The sequence below is a fragment of the Empidonax traillii genome, unplaced genomic scaffold (genome assembly GCF_003031625.1).
Source record: "Empidonax traillii isolate 1590-97213 ecotype Southwest subspecies unplaced genomic scaffold, ASM303162v1 scaffold178:size2223814, whole genome shotgun sequence".
Lineage (NCBI taxonomy): Eukaryota > Metazoa > Chordata > Aves > Passeriformes > Tyrannidae > Empidonax > Empidonax traillii.
Genome location: NW_020955371.1, coordinates 1,287,661 through 1,308,422, shown reverse-complemented (window position 1 = coordinate 1,308,422; position 20,762 = coordinate 1,287,661). Strand labels below are relative to the sequence as shown.

Sequence of the window (20,762 nt, the reverse complement as noted above, 5' to 3'; positions counted from 1 at the left end):
ACGAGATTTGGCTGCTGTTGATGCTGGGCACATCAAAAATGAGAGAGACTCACCCACAGCACCCACAGCTAATGAGTATTTATAATAACAAAAATGTCTGTCGGTAGACATTTTGTTATTAAGCAGTCCCGTTTTTAAAAAAAAAAAACTTGTCTGAATAAAAAGGAATTGTCAGTGATAGACCACTGTGGAAAACTGCTTTTGAAGTCAGTTTCTCAGGTTGAGAGCCTTCATCTGTATTAAATGTTTTTGAACCTGTTCATAATGTGAATTCAAAAGGGCCTGGATCCCCTCTGAAAACATTCAAGATATCACAGTTAACATCCATCGGCTGCACGTGAAACGCAGTATGGGGTGGAAGAAGGCCTGTGATGAGCTGGAACTGCACCAGCGTTTTCTTCGTGAGGGGAGATTCTGGAAATCAAAGAATGAGGATAAAGGGGAAGAGGAGGCAGAGTCAAGTATCTCTTCCACCAGCAACGAGCAGGTGAGTGCTGCTATAACGTTAGCAGTCAGTGCAATTTATTGATGGGTACAAAGATGGCATATTTTTGATTAATTCTACTAATAAATAAGCCTTGTGCTCTGTCCACAGGTTTGTGAGGGCAAATCTCCCTATGTTTTGTAGCTCAGTAGTAGCAAGAATATAGATTTTCCTCTTTCCTCAGTTTCTTGGATGACCTCTCAGAAGTTTCAAAATATTTGTCACAGCACCTTGATGAGGCAGATCAAGATTTCTAAAGTTAAGTAGGAATGTTCAAGTTAAATGTCATGGATATCAGATAGACTGAAACACTGCCTTCTTGGAGTCCTGTCAAGGGACAGCCCTGTAGCTGTTCCACCTTCTCACAAGTATGGTCACTTCATACAGTATTCTCCATTCAGATCCCTGAGTAACACCAGCCATGACATTTTCAGCAAGTCCATCTAAAGTTAGGTGCAAACATTGCACTTGAGCACCATGTGGCCAGCAACTGATTAAAGTAATTGAAAACATTTCTTTTTTAAAAAAGACAAAGAGGAAAAATGGCCAAGATACAAAACTTTGCATTTCCATGTGGAAATTCCCTTATCACAGCTGAACCTCACTAGTCATTCATTGTTCAAGAGTGTGTTATATATTCACTATTACTGACTTGGCAGTAAGATTTTCATAGCTTGCAGGATGCTGCTCTGTATTTTTGGCAGCCTAGCAACATCTTTCCTTATTTAAAACCACTGTCCTCTGTTTAAGTCTTTATTTTAAAAAAATCAGCATGCTTTGACCCTATTCCTTTGTCCTTTTGTCAAAGAGGCCTTTCACCCAATTTGGTGCTGAAAACTTAAGGCTTATAAAACTACAGTTGTTTAAGGGGATGCTCCTTCTCAAAGTGGTTTTAGGGTTTTTTAGCCAGACTTGCTCAGCTAACCCTTTATAACCCTTTTATTTAATGTCTCATATGCAGTCGTGCAACTGTGTGTGATGAAACAGAAAAATGGTTACACATAAAAGATAACAGTGTCATTTTTCCTTTTTTTTTTTTTTTTTTTTTTTGAAGTATCAGTCATAGGGTCTGAGGGTCTGTGTCCATTTACATATTATCTGTTCCATCTCAACTTTTACTTCCATCATATTTTACTTGGTTAATGCTTATACCTGTTTTGCTGTTTTCCTGGATACAGGAGCATTTATTCTAAAGCATGAAGTTCCATACCCCTCCAGTTATAATCAAGTCTGGATAGTCTTACCGTATTTATATATTTACATTCTCTTTATAATCATTGCTGTTTTCTGGCATCCGACAGGATCTGATGCCTCATGATGGGTCACCAATATCAGAATATTTCAGAGAACAAGTGTTTGAACTTGTGTGTTAAATGAAGAAAGGAATGGTTAAGAGTATTTTCGCTAATGCATATTGAATGTTAGAACTTGTTCATGAATTTTGTTTCTTCATGCCATCAATCATCAGTGACAATGTGGCAAGTGTATTGTGTGCACTTCTCACTTAAAAAAACTATTCAACTTTGTATCAGATACATTACATAATTGTAAATAATCACAAATAAAAGGCACACTGGTCATGTTGCAGTGAATGCCACTTATATGAACTGGTTTTTTGATTGCTTCAATTTGCTTTTCTTAATGTTCACAGCTGAAGGTTACTCAGGAACCAAGAGCAAAGAAAGGACGACGTAACCAGAGTATGGAACTAAAGAAAGAAGTAAGTAACCTCAATTAAGATGTTTGTAGAGATAGCAAAGTACAAAAAATACTACGCAAATTTTAATAAGTACTCCTTCAATCTCAGTCACCTTTTACTGGTTTTACAGTGTTAATTCCAGCCCCACAGCTTGGTTCTCCTTGCTAACAAACATAATTGTGCCTTCCACATGCAAGCCACTTGTGTCATCATGGGAATATACATACTATATCATGAATAAATCAAGTCAGCTTACAGCATTTCTTTCTCTAATGACAAACTCAGGCTACTAAGTAAGTCTATAGAGAGCAAAGAACTAGACAGTTAATTTTATGAAATATCATATCCTTCTTTGTCTGTGGAACTTCCTTGTTTATCCCACAGTGCACAGGGAAGGATCCGGTAACCAAGGGCTGCATTATTGCACATGTACACAAGGGGGCAGTTACAGAGAGAGCCATAAATCTCCTGCTTCCGACTGCCAAGGACTTTTTCCCTGGCCCTGTTCCAGCTGCACGTTGAACACTAAGAAAAATTTGCACATATGCCCCAGTCCTTGCAAGAGGACTCAGGATACCATTACAGAGGAGGGTTTGGGTATTTTAGCAGCAGAGTTCTGTGGGATGGTGCTGATGGCTGAAATACAGGCATGAACATTCCTAATGCCTGGGCACCAACCTCCCCATTGTATCTGATCCCGCAGGAGGCACCTTCATCGCTGGAGGCAGTGACACACAGTTTGGGCTGTTCCCTGCAGCAAACCGTTTAGGATGTCTTGTCATGTTTATTGTTTTCTGACAAGCAAATGCTGTGATTTGCTTGTATTTATTGTCTTAAGATTTGCCTTCTTAGCTATGCTCGTAATTGGTCAGTGATCCAGAAGTCAATCACAGCCACCTCTTAGGGAGTAACTGATTACAAAAGGGGATACACAGTCAGTCTTCTGATTGGTGTGAGCAGTGCCCCATCACACAGACAGGCACAAAATCTAGTTCTGAGCAAGGTTGTTGTTACAAGGACTGTATGTTTTGTCTCTGCACTGTTAAATGAGCCTTAAAGCGTCTAAGTTAAAAAATAAAAAACTATCATTTGTGTCTTCAGACACTTCAAATATCAATAAGAGTTTTCAGGAATATTACTTTGATCTGTTCTTAAGAGCGGGAGCAATTGGTGTTCTAGTGTAATAACACAGGCAGCTAAATTCAGTACAGTACATACAGTAACTATGACTTTTTTCTTGATAATTGTGTAATTATATAAAGCTTCTGTGGTCATCCAAGTCTAGTTCTATATTATTGGAAGCAAGACGCAGACGCTCATTAGCCTTTCATCTTCAAAGCACCTTTGAAGTACTAATCAATCTTTGCAGCAGTTCTATGGAATCAGTGGAATATTACAGACTCCAGTGGAGCCTGTTGGGCCAGAGTAAGCCCAGAGTTTGCCAAAACAATTCAGGCACCTTGTCCATGCAGCTACAGTCTCTTCAGGCAGAATGGTAGGGGGGGGAAAAGTATCTATAGCAAACTTTTAGTAACCCCGAGGGATCTGCAGTGATTCAACATAACCTCTGAGACTTGTTGTACATTTCGGGAAGTGAAGCTGGTGAGTTTGGCATAATGATACCATTTGTGTGCTTCCTTCAGGAGAGCCTGACAGAAGAGCCTACCCACTGTCATGTTGGTTTTCCTTAGGGAATCCCACATCCCTTTAGCACTAAAGGTCTTTAACAGAAACCTTTCACATTAATTGCTCTGGCATTAATCATGAGACATTTTGTCTCGGGGGAACTGTATTGTTAACAAGTTGAATTGTTCTGTTTTGATATCTAGATTTATAAGTTTGTTCTTCCTCTGTAGGAGCCAGAACCTGAAACTGAAGCAGTAAGTTCAAGCCAGGAAATTCCCACAATGCCTCAGCCCATTGAAAAAGTTTCAGTCTCAACTCAGACTAAGAAGTTAAGTGCCTCTTCTCCAAAAATGCTGCATCGGAGCACCCAGACCAGTAATGATGGAGTGTGTCAGAACATGTGCCATGACAAATACACCAAAATCTTTAATGATTTCAAGGACAGGATGAAAGCTGATCACAAAAGAGAAACTGAGAGAGTTGTGCGAGAGGCAGTGGAAAAGGTAACACTTGTCAAACACCACCTACACTGGTTTGAGGAGAGGAGAAGTGTAGATTTTTTTCACATTCTTTTCTATTTTTGTAACAAACAGCCGTAAGAAGATGAATAAAAACCTTTTCCAAAGAGACTACATAAAAATAGTCTCCATTATTGCTTTTTAGACAATTTCTATACCAACAGACCTACTTTGAACAGAAATCTCCTGCTTTTTTTCATTCTTTTCAAGTGAAATCAGTTTGTGGTCCAAAACTGAAGATAATTGTCCATTCACAAGTATCTGTTTCCAAAGCCTTTGTCTCCATTGTCAAGTGTGATTCTAAACAATGGCATTGTTTAACTGTTATTCATAAATAATTCTTCTTTGGTCAGTCTTCGAACTTAAGGACTGAATAGGGTCAGTGAAATTTGTTTGAATTTTCTTAACTAACAATAACTGTTTTAAAATTCAGTATTTAAGCCTGACCTGGTCACCTTTGGCTGGAGAGAGCAGGACAATTTAGAAGATGATTTGTCTGACCACTCTTACATACCTGTCTTAGGACAAGATGAATTTCCTTCTGGATGAAGGAGTGTGGAATGAACCCAGGAAGTTTAAGGGTTTATCCTGTAGAATTAAGACACCAAGCTTTTAGGTACCTGAGCAAGGGCAAGGAAACATCATTAACAATGAATTAAAGTAAGAGATACTAAAAGGTACCTCGAACTGAACTCAGGGATGTTCTATTTTGTATTTACCATCGTGCCCTTGCTGCAGATTTATAAGCAGTTGTAGATTTGGAAAAGACAAAATCTTTTTCCAAGACAAATCGATGAAGTTGTAAAGTGATCATTGACAAAATATACACAGAGCCTATTTCGCTGGTTTTGTAGATGCCTAGCAGAATAGAAATACATTGATATTTTTATTTTGAACATTTCTTATTTTGTTATAAGTCTTAAAAGAGCACTTTTTGTTTTCTAAATAGAAGAAATCCCTAATTACCTGATCTCTACCCACATCAGTAATAGAGGTTTCAAGAGTAGAGGTTTAAAGAAGATACTTTTCTTCCAGTAGCTGTCCCTTGACTTGTTTTGCTGACTTTCTTGTGGCAGCTGCGTACAGAGATGGAAGAAGAGAAAAGGCAAGCTGTAAATAAAGCTGTGGCCAACGCACAAGGAGAGATGGACAGGAAATGTAAGCAGGTAAAGGAGAAGTGCAAAGAGGAATTTTTAGAAGAAATTAAGAAACTAGCAGGCCAGCACAAGCAACTGATTTCCCAGACCAAGAAGAAGCAGTGGGTAAGTGTCAAAAATTTATCACAAGAGGATAAGTGGAAATGTATAATGCATATGCAGGCTAGTTGAAGGTGGTTTCTCCCTTACTTTTAAATGCACTGCTCTTTCACTGGTCTTTCAGCTGTCAGACCCTCTCCTTCATATTATTACTTTCAAATTTTCTCTGAATTTCAACTTGATGCTCCAATTACTTTCCATTCTAATTTGGTAGTGTTAACAGCACCGTCTTCTCTAGCCCAATCAGATGTTACTATCAAAATATTTTTTTTCTAAATGCAGTTTTACTCCATGTAAGACATGTTTTGCTTTATATTCACACTCCTTTGATCTCGAGACCCCCGAGGGTACAATATCTGGCTGCATCAGTTTGAATTCCCCTGCTAATAAGGCTGGTAGTGATATCCTTTTGGCTTTTTCCTCTCCTCACTTTTTCTGCAGCTCTTTTATGTTCTTTTGTATTTAAGACATGACGTTCTGAAATATATTTCCCTCCCTTGTTCAGTGGTTAAGCTAAATCTGCATCATCAACTACAAAAAAACCATGTTGGTATGCCCTTTAGGAAAATGAAAATAGACATTTAACTTACTGTGCTGCCAGCCAGGAGCGGGGTGCAGGTGGAAATCACTGTGCTGAGGAACTGGGAGTCTGGCACACACACAGACTTTGCTATTTCTTTTCTAATTTTCAGAGAACTAGGGAGTGAAATCCATCGTGCAGGAGGTCACACTGCACTGTGACAGCTGTCTATAACACACAGAGTGGTGGGCACAAGACTAGAGCGCTGCCTTGGCCAGGTGGGGCTGGGAAAGAGCAGGAGCCTCCACGAGGTGGCATGTTGAGCCGAGGGACAGCCTGGTTTGCCTTCTGCTGTAAAAGGGCTCTTTGCTGCTTCTCAGCCTCATTAGTTCCTGTGCTTACACATGAAACCATGGTCCCTGCAGGGAAAACTCTGCTCTGGAGAAGAGTGGAACAAATACTCAGGCGAGACAGTGGGTTGCTGACTATCACAGTTACAAGTTTGGTTTTTGGAAAGAGAACAATTACTTCAAATGCCAGAGCTACTGTAGAGTCTTTATTTCTGCTCCTCCTGTAGATTTTACTGTGGGTGTTATGATGGTGCAGCACTTGGGTCTCTGTCAGTGAGAAATTTCCTCCCTGCCTACTTGTCTCTGTGGACCAGAGAAGTTCTTTATGTCTCCATCTTGAACAAGTTACTGTGTTCAGTGTGTCACAAGCTGCTGTCTGCGTGTGTGTGCTTGCCTGTGGCTCTGGAGAGGGAAATTGAATTGCCTTTGCCACTGTAGAATACATCAAATTAACTCTCTTCTGTCAGAAGTCAAGCGCCCACATGTGAACTGTTGCCACCATGCAGTGACTGGGGCACAGTAACTTGTTTGTGAGTCTAGACTCTTAGCTCTCTCTGGTTTTTGGTGTTTTTGAAGGCAAAATTTACAAAAGAGACTGATTAGACTTACTTTCATCTGCTCCGGCGTCCTTTACCGTATCCTTCAGCCTCATCAGAGAGTGCCCTGGTACCACATCACTGCATTTTATTATCATGTGCATAAAGCCTCTTACCAAGCAAGACAATCAAAGATATAAATAGCATTTGACAGCCTTACCCATTTCTGTGGCCTCAAACTATCTGTCAATCATCACCTTAAATGAAGGCATCATACAGGCAGCTGGTTTACATGTGACAGGAGAGGGAGGGTAAGGATAAAGACCTTTGCATTCAAGCTGATGGATTTGCCTGCCAACACACAGCCTTAGGCGGCTGGAGTTGGTCCAATTACACAACTCCCCAGTGACTTTTTCTTCAGTGGTACTAATGACAGTCCCTGGTGTGTAGTACTGCACTTGTATGCTGCTATTATAATGATACCTCCTTACCAAAATCTCATGTAATTAACACACATACTAAATGAGTTTTGGTGGCTTTGCTTTTTAATTAGAAGCTGAGACCTCTGGTTTTGTGTAATGCAGACATCTAGGCTTGGGAATACAGCTGCTATTATTCACATTGTATTTGTCCTTCTCTCATATCTAAAAAAAATAAATCCGGATGGGATGAAGGGATCATTTTGCTTGTGGTACACAGGGACATGAGAAGATGCATTCACAGCCCTCAGGAGACTAATGAATAGTTAGAGAACAACACTTCCTGTTGCTCCAACTGGTCACAATCCCCTTGGCTTAGCCCAGTTTAATTTTTATATCTCCAGAAAATCTGGGTTTAATATACAGATACCTCAAGTCAATAGCAAACGAAAGGAAGAAATTTAAAGGGAGGGATAATAATCGTGAGATTATGCAGCCTGATGGCCTCCAGAATACAGGCTGGACTGCTGGTCTTGACAATGTTTTTGTTTTAGTTTCTCCCGTTTCTTTTATTTGTGTATAATCCTTGTTTAAATTGGTGCATAAGTCATTTCTATGGATAGCTTTTAACTTCGTTTCTATCAAATTTATTTACACACATATTTATTCTAAATTGCAACAGGTGGTTTTTAAGTGAATGAGCATTGTCTGTGATGTGTACTGTCTGAAAGAAAACCCCAAGTGATTGATAACATTTAGAAAGAGGAAAATACAAAGAAAAGAGGAGGCCTGAGGCCACCTGGCATTTTGCCTCCTGTGCCACATGTGCTGGTACCAGCACAGATGACACTACTTTCCTTTTGTAAGTGGAGATTTACGTCCCACACTTCTGGCCAGCATATGTAAAGGGAAGTGCAGGACCCACAGATCAGTTGTCCTCTCCTGTCTTAGCTTTTTTTTGATCTCTCCAAGCAAGCAGATGTGGAGCTGGTCTCTGGGCTGAGACCCATGCTGTACATGATGGAGAGACACAGCTGTTCCCTGCACCTTTCCAGCAGATGATCCTAATGGCTCCCAAAGGCTTGTGGGCAGCCAGCAACATGAAAAACCAGGAAAACAGCTCTCGAGAGGACACTTGTTTGCAGACATTTCTACAAATAAACTTCCCAGGAGCTAAATTATTAAAGGAAAATGGAGTGGTTCCCTTCTCATGGAGCTACAGCAGTCCCTTTATTGCTGATGTAAATAAATGGCTGTCAGTTTAGCCAATGTAAATGCTGGCTTTCTTGGATCTATCTTTCAGTAGTGTGGGTTGTGGGTTTTTTTTTTTGTTTTGCTTTAAGGCAGTTTGGTTTGTTTTCTTTGTAATTCTCTGTTTTATTAACAGTGCTGTAGCTAGGCAGGACATAAAAAGTAAATTGTGTATTATTCTGTGGTTTGATAACAGCCTGCACAGACTGTGTGATATCCCTCTCTCTGTTCCCCATCATGCAGTAAGCATTTCAGACTGGATTCCTAAGGATACTCTGATTTTGAGCAGACCAGAGTCAGAAAGACAAATCTGAGGTCATTAGAATCTGGCTTTCAAGGATGCAGAGTTTGAATGGCACCTTTAGCAGCAATGCCACCCTACTTTATAGAATTTTGTCAGAATGACACTTAATGCTTTTGCAACACTCTCCTAAGGGTTATAAACCCATCTGAACACCTGAACATTGCCTGTGGGTGCTGTACCTCCTTGATGACCACCCGTAGTGTTGACCAGCATGTTGTGTTCACTTTTTTTAGTTACTCAGAGGTCACAGGGTTATTTTCCAAGTCACTCTCCCAGCTTCCCCAGAATACTGGGGGTGTTCTGTGTGTTCTGAGGTAGAAATCCTCTCTGCTGCAGCAGTCCCCAGACCCAAGTAATTCTGCATAAACCATGGGCTGTGCAATACCTTTCAGGAGTATTGTGCTGTCCTGGCAGGCATGACAAGGGGCAAGAGCCCAGGTAGCCATCCTGTGACCAACAGGCCTTCCATCATTTCTGGAAGACTTGGAGGAAAAGGCACTTTCTTGATCTTCTCAGTAGCACTGATGTAGCACGAGTCAGGAGATTGCAGTGCTGCCTGGCAGTCAGCAAACCCCAGAGACAGTGACCTCCTTGCAGACCTACCCTAAACAGGCTATAACAAACCACTCAGTAACAAATCATTCTTGTCTCCTGGGATGTTATTCTTGTGACTTTTGAGATTTTTCTAGCCAAAAAGGACCTTCCCCAGCAACATCTAGACAGGTCAGGCTTGTAAATAAACCTCAGAAACACCAATTTTCAAGCTTGCACAGAACTGTTCACGCCAGAAGTGCCTGTTGATTTATTGTAGCTTTTAAGATATAGATCAGGGTCCTATTACACAAATGCAGGGTAAAAGATGGTTCCTGCACCGTGTGGCTGAAAAATGTCAGTCCATCATCCTGGGAGATGAGTTTTCTTAAATGAGAGATGATTTTTTGAAAAACAATAATCCAGATTCTGGTAAACATGAAAGCATTGTGCAGATTTGCCGAAGATTGCTGCTTCACTCAGCACGTGTGAAAAACGCCCTCCTGCCTCTGGATGCCCCAAGCACAAATAAAGGAGAGGCCCTGCTCGGCATGTGTTGGTGCATCCCTGGACGGGTGAGAATGGTGGTGAGGAGCAATCCTGCCAGGGTGGTAATCCCATCTCGTTTGTTCTCTCCAGTGCTACAACTGTGAAGAGGAGGCCATGTACCACTGCTGCTGGAACACTTCCTACTGCTCCATCAAGTGTCAGCAGGAGCACTGGCATGCTGAACACAAACGTACCTGCCGCAGGAAAAGATGAAAGAGTTATTCCTCCCCCAGAACACCACCCCGATGATTGCTATTCTCAGACACAGCGGTTTTTGTTTCCAAGAAGCCAAAATTGTTTAGAATTTGCTTCCCATTTTGCACCAGCCTTTAAACACTTTTCGTAAAAGAAATTTTGCACAGGTAATTTCAGTCTTCTGTTCAGTGCTCCTCCAAAATTTTGTCGGCGAAATAAATTTAACATCTGTGGGAGCAGGTTACTTTAAATAATTTTAAACTAGAGGATTTGTTGCATTTTCAGCAAATTTTAAAACATTTTTAGGTTTTACAGAGATTTTAATCTTTAAAAACAGCAGATCTATAAACAGAAAAATGATGCAAGTTTAACAAATGGAACATGTAAAAACTAGATCTGAATGTAAGAAGGACAGAACTGTTTCAGAAAAACGAAGCATACTACCTTGATGTAACATTTATTTCTTAACCTTGTTGAGCTGGTTTTGTTCAGCTTAATTTTACTGTTTAAAGGCATTATCTATTGGTTATACCAGTGGGTACATGATTGAATTTAGGGAACAGGGTTGACACAGCAGGTGCTAGTCCTGCGTATTTTTTCTTAAATATTTCCCAACTGTGTTTTATTTTCATTATTTCTTTTCAATATATAACTTTTATAACAAAATATTAGCTTTGATCTTGTAGTTTAAAATCACAGGGAACTGGGGTAATCTTTTACTGAGCTGGATCTTAGAGAAAAATGAATATTTAAATTTTGAAGTTTGCACATTTCATCTTTGTCCTAACATGAGTGCTTGTAACAAGAATAAGAAAAGCCAAAAAAAAAAAAAAAAAACAACAAAAAAACCCAACTACCTTTATACATACTCGGAATTATGAGGCATAGAAATTACTTTATTGCTCCCCCCTTCAGCCTCCCCAATCCAATGTCATTTGACCACCTATGATCTGGTGTCACCTGGTCCATCGTAACTTGATAATAAAAGGAGAAAAAGCACTTAAGTTTCACAGAAGCCGTTATGTTTGTAGTAATGGGTCATTGCCTAATAATGAGCTCCATCACTGTACTCAGAATGAAGAATAATGCATGTTAATTTTCTTGTATTAAAGATGCCGTGATTTGTAAAAAGTCTGTATTTTGCGGAATGTCTGGATTAAGAAGCATTACCAATAGGAATGGATCGATAGTTGAAAAATGATTTTCTTTTTGTTTGTTTTATATATAGATATATGAATTGCATCCATGTTCAGAGACAATTTTTTAAATAGATGTAAAGCTTACTTAAATAGCTTTTCTTTTAAAGTGTCTCCACATTTTAGTTTCTTTCAAAGATTGGTCTTAGACTGAGTCATATGCCCATTAATCATCCAGCTATTTTTTGAGAAGTTAGAGGAATAATTTGTAAATATTTATTTAGATCTTTGATATTTATTGAAAGCAATTACATGATGGAACGATGGAAGCTGAAGAATCAGGAGGAAAGCCTTTTAAAGAGTTTTCTCTAGGATTTGTCAGGGTCATTTTAAAGACGAAAATATTACTAAGACTTCTGTGAACTACCACTGAAATCCTGACCTTTTTTACTTACAGTGGTGATATAAGTTAATTGACTAGATACCGCCAAATAATGCCCAATATTTTGCAGAAATTAAGTGGTAAGTTGATTGGAAAAAATAGTAAGTAGATGGTAACTTGTATTACCACAGCTACATTATTGCCTGATAAATGTGTAATTAACTTTTGTCGCCTCTGTGTTGTGACTGTAAAACACTTCACAACTAAAAATCAATCTTGTTCAATTACTTTACAAGTTCCAAAACTTCGATCCACCCCTATGAAAGCAAGTTATTGTGGAAATATTTTTGGTGTAAAATCATTCCAGAATATGTAATATTTAACTGATAGCTGCATGAAAGTAAGATTCGTGTTACTTTGGCTTTTTTGTCTCTGTTGACACGGTTGCACATTTCCAAGTTACTACAGTGTGAAAACTGTGTGTTTTAAAGAAAAAAAACAAAACAAAAAAAAAAAAGATTGTGGCCTGGTTTTGTATAAGTTTTAGGTAAAATTACAATTGATTGTTTTAGGAATCATGATTTAAAAATAATTTTTCTGCAAATCATAAAGCTATATTAAAGTGTTGAGCTTAGCCACTATGCACATTGTAATTATTCATTGTGGCTGTCCAGTTTATGATGCATTCTGGCATTTTGTAAGCTGCTCTGACTAGCAATATATAGAGTCATTTAATGTGTTAACATTGGTTAATAAATGTATTTAAAAAAAACCCTCACTGAAAGTGTCTGTGTTGATTTTTGCCAGTTATCATCATGCCCCTGGGTGGCCGTGGGTGAGGCTGCAATTTTTACTTCTTCTCACCTAGAGAGGCCTGGGCCATGGACAAGTGCTTGAACTCCCAGGAACTTTTCTTCTGACTCGAGGGGAGCTGGCAGGGCCATGGGAGGGCTTCAGCATTTAACGTGGCTCTCAGCAGCCTCCCAGGGTTACATCCATCATGTTCTGGTTTTTGTGCCAGATCCTGTGCTGCCAGAAGCCAGGCTGGGGCTCACAGACTCCCTGAGCCTGAGCCTGTTATGTGTTCTGTTAATAAAGTAATTCCACCTGGAGGGACTGAGAGGTGAATTCAGCTTCAACTGAATGACAGCAAGGTTTCTCTTGCCAAGGCAGGCCTGAGCAGCACAGTCTCTCTCTGATTTGCAAAGCTAGGACTTGGTGCCAGTGAGGTGCCCAAGGATGCTGAGGGTTCATCCTGGTGCTGCTGTTCATAAAGCATTTCCCACAGCCACCCCAAGAGAAAGGGCCATCTGGGAACGAGTCACAGGCAGGGTGGGTCTTCCTGGAGCCCCACTAGGACTTTAGGACTGCAGGAGGGACACTGTGAGAGTTGTTTTCACTGTGGTAATTTAAGAATTTCCCTATGGGAATAAAGACTTGGAAAGTCCTGTAAGTCCCAAGGATCCCTCAAAGTCTCGTTTATGATTTTACTGTCTAAACTTTTCTGTTCTTACAGGAGCCAGATTTTATTCATTCATCTTGATGAAACTCGATTAAATGCCAACAGCCAGCACAGGGAATCACATATGCCAGCAAAGCAGCATCAGGAACAAACAGTATCCCCCCTGAGCTCCCTTCCCAAACTGTCTCCCCTTTTTGATGACTGTGGTCACCCTCCAAGCACAACACTGCTCATCAGCATCCCAGTGACAAAAATTCTCAGTGGAAATGCTCCCCCACATCCCTTCCTGCATTGGCCCCCCAGTGGGGCCAGTATTGGGATCAAATAGGTTAAATGCTTTGGACATGCCAAGTTTCCCACTTCATTGTGTATCATGGATCATCTGTGACCTGCCATACTCCATCACATGTCCCACACTGGGTCCTGTCAGTGCCAACTGGCAAAGCATAGCAGGAGAATTGTCTTTGCACTGCCCCAAATCTGCAAATTTCCTTCCACCAGAAATCTCAGGGTGAGTGAGGGTTTCTCTGAGTTCCTGCAGCTTCACCTCTGCAGACAGTGCTCCTAGGGCATCAGTCTTAAAGGCTTAAACTTTTTATTGTTGGTTTTTTCCTATGATTATTTTTATTTTTTTTAATATTATTATTATTGTAACTCTGACTATTATTTTAGTTTAATAAGGAGGAGCCGTGGTTTCTGCCTCCTGCTTCCTTTAGGTGGAGTGAGCTGCCCAGCTCTCGGTTCCTTTGGCTTTCCAAATCTTAAATGGCCAAGAATGTGAAATACATTTGGGATTTGTTGCTGGTAGTTAGGGGCTACCCAGCCAATTTTAGCCTCCCTGAGTGAGAGTACATATGCGATCTGTGCATATGGCTTCCCAAATGCTTTCATAAATCAAATTGTGGGGACGGATCAAAGCTAGAAAAGCCCTTCTTGCACAGTTTCATGTTAAGGAAATGCAGTTGCAAGTAGAAAGATCTACCTATTTGTTAGAATAGCAGAGTATTTTTGGGCTCAAGTGAGCGATGTTTATAGGTAATGTAAAAGCTAAAAACCAGCAACTATCTTGGACCTTCCAAACCCCATATTTTATCTTGTTAAAATCAATTTTCATATGTCAAAAGGCTCAAAAGTATGATAGACTTCAAGCAATGCTCCTTAAAAAAGAAATGTTGGTTGCTAAAGGTTCAAAACTGTAAAATCAGAAAGAGAAACAAGAAAAAATTGACTTTAAATTGTCCCCTCTGCTCCCCATGGCCATGCCTGCCTTGGGACCTCTCCAGCCCCACGACCCTGGAGCCACTAGAGAAGTACAGAAAGATGCCTTTAGGAATGGCAAACAGCAATGGAGAAGCTGAAATTAAGTACATCATCTGCTTTGTAGATAATTTGTACAGAGAAGGAAACTGATAATTGAAGATAATACAGAAGAAATGCCAAGGCAGAGAGATGTGTTTGTTTACAAGGCCACCGGCCAGTTACTGTTAACTCCCTGGAGTGAAAGCTAAGCTGGCGTGAAGCTTCAATGGAGACAGGATTTACCCTGGAGAGGTACCTAAAAATAAACTGAGTTCTGCATCAGAAGACATTGTGAATCTGGTTACACAAAATGCTTTACTAGTGTTTGGAAAAGGACTTCTGCATCAGAAAACAATGTTTACTAATAAAACCAGAGCACTTTCATTTTTAACTACCTTGTTAATGGGAAAGGTATCATTTGAGCCATCCACTGCAGGTGGCTCGGGGCCCTGCTTGTTGCCACGTGCCAGCTCTGCCTCTCCTCTGGTCATACTCCTGTGGGAAGAGCGTGTGGGAGCCAGCTCTGTGCCGGGCTGGTGCCGAGCCACAATCCCACCATACTTGGCCACAGCAATGTGCTTTTGTCCCTTGCAGCAGAGACTTCAACGTGAAAAATGGCCTCATTAAAATCAAAAAAGGGAATCGGTTCCTTGCACACAGCAGCCCTTGAAGTCTCTGTCACCAGGAAAGAGGGTTTTGCTGGGCATGGGCCACCCTTCTGTGCCTCAGCTGATTGGGACACCGCTCACTGTCCTTGTTGGGAAGTGTAAGAGCCGTGTGGGTCAGCTGGGCTCTGGGGAGGGAGTGGAATAAGGCATCCAAATCCCAGGGCATGGGCAGGGATGTCCTCTGCTGCCTGCCCTGCAACTCAGCCCTGCCAGCAACACTGGATCCTTCCCGAAGGAAAAGCACAGCCAACAACTCTGCCATGCGTGGCTTATGTGCTGGAGAGAGAATTTCTTTGGCTGACACATCACTTGACTGAGTGACAGAGCCTTTCCCTGTCTTTTCACAAGTCTGTTAAGACCACAAGTGCTGGAAAGCTTTTTATTTTTCCCCCAAAGAAAGGCAAGTTGTGCAAGTCAGTCGTGCAATTGCTCGTTCTGTTTTCCCACTGACTCTGGAGCCAGCAGCATTTTAACCCTGGGCTCCCCAGTGCCAGTGGCTGCCATGGCAGTGAGCCAAGCTGCTCCACGCTGGCCAAGCTGTTGGGAGTCAGTGCTGCATGCTGAGCCAGAGCCCAGGACTGCTGAGGCCTTCCCACCAGCAGCATTCCCACTGTGCCCTATTTGGGTGGGTGCAATGCTGCCCTTGCAAGAAAGGCCCCTGAACCCTGGAGTTTCTTTCCCTACAGTCAGTGGGGTGGTATTGGGTTGTTGTCTGGGAAGGGGGGCAGAGGCAGCTCACACACCTGGTCCCTGCTCAGGGACTGGATCTGTCCTGAAGTGCCACACCAATCCTGAGAAAGCTCTGAGCCACCTCAGGCTTGTCCTGGTGCAGGAACCTCCCTTTGAAAGCTACAGACAATAGCAAGCATCAATTGCCACAGGAGGGGCTCCTGCAGGGATAGGGCAGCTGGGAGCTCAAACATAAGACCTGGAGGCCTCTTGTGCTCCTCTATAGCCTGACGCAGCCCAGCCTACTGTCCTTCTGTCCCCTAGTATGACACTCATGCCCAGAGTCTTCCATTTTAGCCCAAGGCTCCTGGAGATACACTCTCTGCATTGAATCAGCTGAAGAAATAGAACCTATTTACAGGCTTGTTCAGAATTTTCTGTTTCTTCACCTAATCCTTATTGTGCTCAGGACCTGCCTGGGCAAAGGGAGTGTTCCCATCTCTCCCAACTACTGCCATCACCATTTGGTGCAGCCAAGGGGTGTCTGGAGTCCCCTGACCCACAACAACCCTTGTTTAAGAAAAGAAAGGCTGAGCTTTGATTTAAAAATTCGTTCTCTGGAGTCTCAGCTTGTGTGGAATGTGTAGCTCAGCTGTAGAGTTAGAGACACCCGTCAGGACATTCCTGAGCCCCTTCTGCATGGGTCCACTCTGTAATCCCTATTATCATAATGTCACTAGGGCTGACTGGACAAAAAAGTGCAGAACTGGATTGAAAGGAGTAACTTTGTCACTGGGGGTAGGGGAGGGACTTTTTATCCTTTGACTTTCTCTCATCTTCCACTATTTTTTTTTTTTACTTAACACCATTTTAATCCACAGTTCAGTTGCTTGATCCTGTGTTCAGAGCAGAAATGCTACTGTGCAAAGGCACTCAGAAAGGATGGGAGAAGTTCTCTGAAGGTTTTTTGTGGAGTCAACACTGCCCCAAAGGTAATTTTGGCCAAATTTCTTACCATTTACAGAACTGAAGTTCATGACACGATTGGATCCCTCCAATCCCAAAGATCATGTGAGACTCCATGTGAGGCACAAAGTGGGGCTTGTCACCTCACTCATCCCCCATGGGGCACACTGGGATCGGGTGCTCCTCCAGCCTCATTTACCCCGTGAACTGAGCAGGACTGACTGTGCTGAACTTCAGAAGCTGCTCCAAGATTCCTGTGTAATTCCTAATGGAAATGCTCTCCCTTTGATGCTCTATCCCTTTGACATAGACTCAACCCATATCTAAAATCAAAGTCAAATGTGGACTCAGGGGTTTGTTTTAAGGGTAGGACTTGAAGTGCAGGTCTACACTGAGCAAGTGTTCTCAACACGTCCTCTAATTATTATTCTTCCTGTGGCTCAGCATTTCCAAATCAAAACTGGTTATGCAATATCCTGGACTGACAGGTTGCATCCTGACTTTGTCTCTCTCCTGCAGATGCTCTGGCTTTATTGTGCTGGAGAAAAATGTGGTGCTGGTAGTTGTAAGTAAAGTGCAATGACAGTGCATGCAGGCACAGTAAAATGCAGTGGAACTGTTTCAGCAGTGAAACTACTGCCCTGTTAGGTGATCCACTGGAAATGGGAGCTTTTCAATGAAAGTTTTCATTAAGAAAATCTGGGTTTTGTTGGAAAATTTTCATAATTGAGTGATCTCTAATAGTCATTTTATTATGGCTTTAAACAGCAGTTAAAAGACTCTCATTCTGTTAAAATCTGTGCTACAAGATGAAAAAATACTTCCATCATTTGAAGGAAAATAATTATACCTGAGACCACACTTCATTTGCTTTTTTCTTTCTCTTTGCTAACCAAAGAGCTGTAAGATGAGGGAAGAACTTAAACACTCCCTATTCAGTTTTGGCTGTCTCTACACCCTGGACTGGCAAGGTGGGCTGTGGGTTTCCATGAGGGATGCCCAGTGCCTGTCTCTGCAGCTCACAGGCATTTTCAGGCTGTGCATCCCCATCCCTGCCCCGCTGAGCAGCCAACGCGGGCTGAGCTGCTGCTGCTGCAGCAGAGCCACACAGGGATGTGCAGGGCAGTGACCCTGCAAATGCACTCGGGAGTGTATCCTCACCCCAGCCCGCAGGAACATGCCATGGGGAGAGAGGAGGGCATCCTAGAAATGCTAATGAGCACTTGTGTCTGCAGTGGAAAGTTTAATTCCTTTTACCTCCTCAGCCACTAATATCCTTTGGGCAGTTGTTGGCTCAAATTCATGTCTTCCTCTGCTCTGAGAATACTGCCTGTGCCACCCTCCCCTCCTGACCTGGCTTCGTGGAAACATTTTTTTTCTTCGCTGCAGCTGCTTTTCTTACCCTTGTCTTCTCCCAGGGCTTTCCTGCTTCAGTCCTGCCTTTTCCCTGATGCAGACCTGGTTGCTTTTTTAGTTTCCTGAACCATTCAGGTTAGGATAAACTGTTGTTGCGCACATGTTTGTCCTCCTACCTCCATACATTTCCTCTCTTGGGTCTTACCCACAGCTGTTGGCTGAATTCATCAAGGGTAGTTCATCCAAGCCTCCAAACTGATTCCAGGGCTAAGAGCAGCAAGGCTGTGTGTCCCAGCATCTAGAGCTTCCAGATTGGAAATGCACTCACCTAGGTGAGAAAATTACAATGTAGGCCCCTAAAATCGGGTGCCTGATGCCACGGGGTTAGATAGTCTCAGCTATTTGTCCCTTAGCTCCACATGCAAAGTCTTCTCTTTCCTAGTCTTCCTGCCCTTCTATACCAACTGCTTTTCCTAAACCTGCCCTTTGTTTATGGCTTCCTCCACTGGTGTCTTTAGCCTGGTGGCTCATTACAGCTCTTTTTTCAGTGTCTCTTCCAACATCTCTGAACTTTTTCCACATGCTGCCAGTAACACTTGGAGGCCATTCCCTGTCATAGAGCTTCCACCACCTTCGTTCCCCTCCATGTGACTGAGCATCAATCTACCACAGCATGAAATTAAAACAAGATCAACTTTGTGCCTCTAGCATCTGCCCATTAACTGGCCATCACTGTAGAATATTTTGTAATGATCTTTAAAAATTATTATTTAGATGTGTTGTGGGATCCCTGGGGAAAAGACTTTGTTGTTGTTTTTGTTGTTGTTGTTTTTCTTGTAGATCATAGATAATATAATAGCGTCTTGGCTTTGGGGAAATCTTGTTTATGCAGATCAGAAAGAAGAGCGCTCCTGGTACTGACTTTTGACTGGCATGATGCAGCACGACCTGCTTAGTGAACCTGTGGTTGATCTGAAAGGCCCAGAGTCAGGATATGTGCCAGAAGTTGCAGAGATGGGCTGCTGCTGGTCTGCTGCATAAGAAAGTGGAGCTGCTGTTTCAAAGATGCTGACCTCGGTGAAGTGCAGCACAAATGAGGCAAGGCTTGAGAGGGTTTATGGACCAGTTTTAAGGTGATATCCCTCAAAAGAGAATAGAAAAAGTATGAAAAGGAGAACCCTAAATCATGGTAAGTTGAGTGACAACTTTTGTGAAGGTGAGTTGCCAAATTAAGTAATCCAGATATCAAAAAATAACTCAGGTTGAACTTTCACATTTTTTCCCCAACCAAAATAATTATTTTTACTTTCAGAATGCAGAATATAATTACTTTTTTTCTCCTCAAATCTCAGTTTTAAAGGAAAAAGTTCCTCTAATAAAACAAAGAAGTAAAAAATAAAAAACCAGGACTGACTCTTACCCTGGGGACAGTGAGGTCCTTCCCCTTTGGGATGATTTTTTCAGGCTTTACCTGTCCCCACACTGCCCATCCAGTTGTGGCCCACACCAGTGCCCAGCCCAGACCCCCAAAACCCCTGCATGCCCACACAGGGGCCACAGCTGGGATTTGCATCTCCAAGGGTATAGGGAGGGTTCTGCAGCTGAGCGGGCTGACTGAGAGATGTGTTGGAGAAAGTTCAAAGCTCCCCCAAACTCAGCTCTCCTATGTCTTTACTCATAAGGTGACCAGTGAGAATTTGTTGTTGACCCCTGTGCATGACCCTCCCTCCCTGCCTTCACAGTAATGGTGCATAAAGCAAATTTTTGTGTTGAAAAACAGAAAAAGAAAGCTGTATGGTCTTTTATCAAGCTTGCTTTTTTTTTTTTTTTCAGTTCTTACTTTATAATGAATAAATTATACTGTTCTTATTGTGCATGATTCTTCTAACTTTTCAATTTTTTTCATTGAGATTCCTCACCAGCTTTTCAGTTACAGCCACCATTTGCCAAAAGTATTTTTACAATGTGGACTTGAAATTATTTTTTTTTAATGAAATTATTAGTAAAATTTAATCAGGAACTACTTGCTGTTCTGCCATCCTCTTCATTCTGCCATCCCTTACTTGCTCTCTCCCACAGTTTTTGGGTTGCACTCTCTGCTCAGGAAAACTGTGGCTCCGCAAATCTGTACCTGCGTCTTGTGATGAGCAACCTGAAATCTGAGCCACCAGAAATGAGATTTTATACCCTGAGATTCTCAGACAGGCCTCCAAATACACGAGGACTAAGAATTGCACCCTTTGAAATAACATTTGAGAAATCAGAGCTGGGGCCAAACCTCTTCTCTGGGGATGCCACTCAGCAGCCGGGAGCCAGCTCTGAAACCAAAGTATTTTTGGAAAAGGCCAAGGGAAACAGGCAGATCACGTTTCCAAGAGATATCATCAGGTGGCCCAAGGCTCCTGAATCGGTAGGGAGGTTCTAGCCCCACATGTGTGAGTGACCAAGCAGTAACCCATATATTTCCACTGGCAGAAAGCTCCAGCAGAGCTGTACCACCTGGATCAGTAACTTACTTAGGCACCTGATTAACAGCACATCAGTAGAAAGACCTTGCAACAAAAGTGATGTGACAAATTTGAGGAG

At 42.0% G+C, this 20,762-nt stretch overlaps 1 protein-coding gene across 4 annotated transcripts in view; it reads left to right on the top strand.

The window, feature by feature from the left end:
- ZMYND11 (zinc finger MYND-type containing 11) overlaps nucleotides 1–12,528 on the top strand; it is a 104,887-nt gene extending 92,359 nt beyond the window's left edge. For all 4 annotated transcript variants that reach the window (XM_027886152.1, XM_027886155.1, XM_027886154.1 and 1 more), the window contains 5 exons: nucleotides 280–487; nucleotides 2,136–2,204; nucleotides 4,040–4,312; nucleotides 5,404–5,589; nucleotides 10,134–12,528. In XM_027886152.1, the coding sequence (XP_027741953.1) occupies nucleotides 280–487; nucleotides 2,136–2,204; nucleotides 4,040–4,312; nucleotides 5,404–5,589; nucleotides 10,134–10,256 (859 nt within the window). In that variant the 3' untranslated portion in view covers nucleotides 10,257–12,528. The remainder of the gene's footprint in view (nucleotides 1–279; nucleotides 488–2,135; nucleotides 2,205–4,039; nucleotides 4,313–5,403; nucleotides 5,590–10,133) is intronic.
- Nucleotides 12,529–20,762: the final 8,234 nt, after the last annotated feature.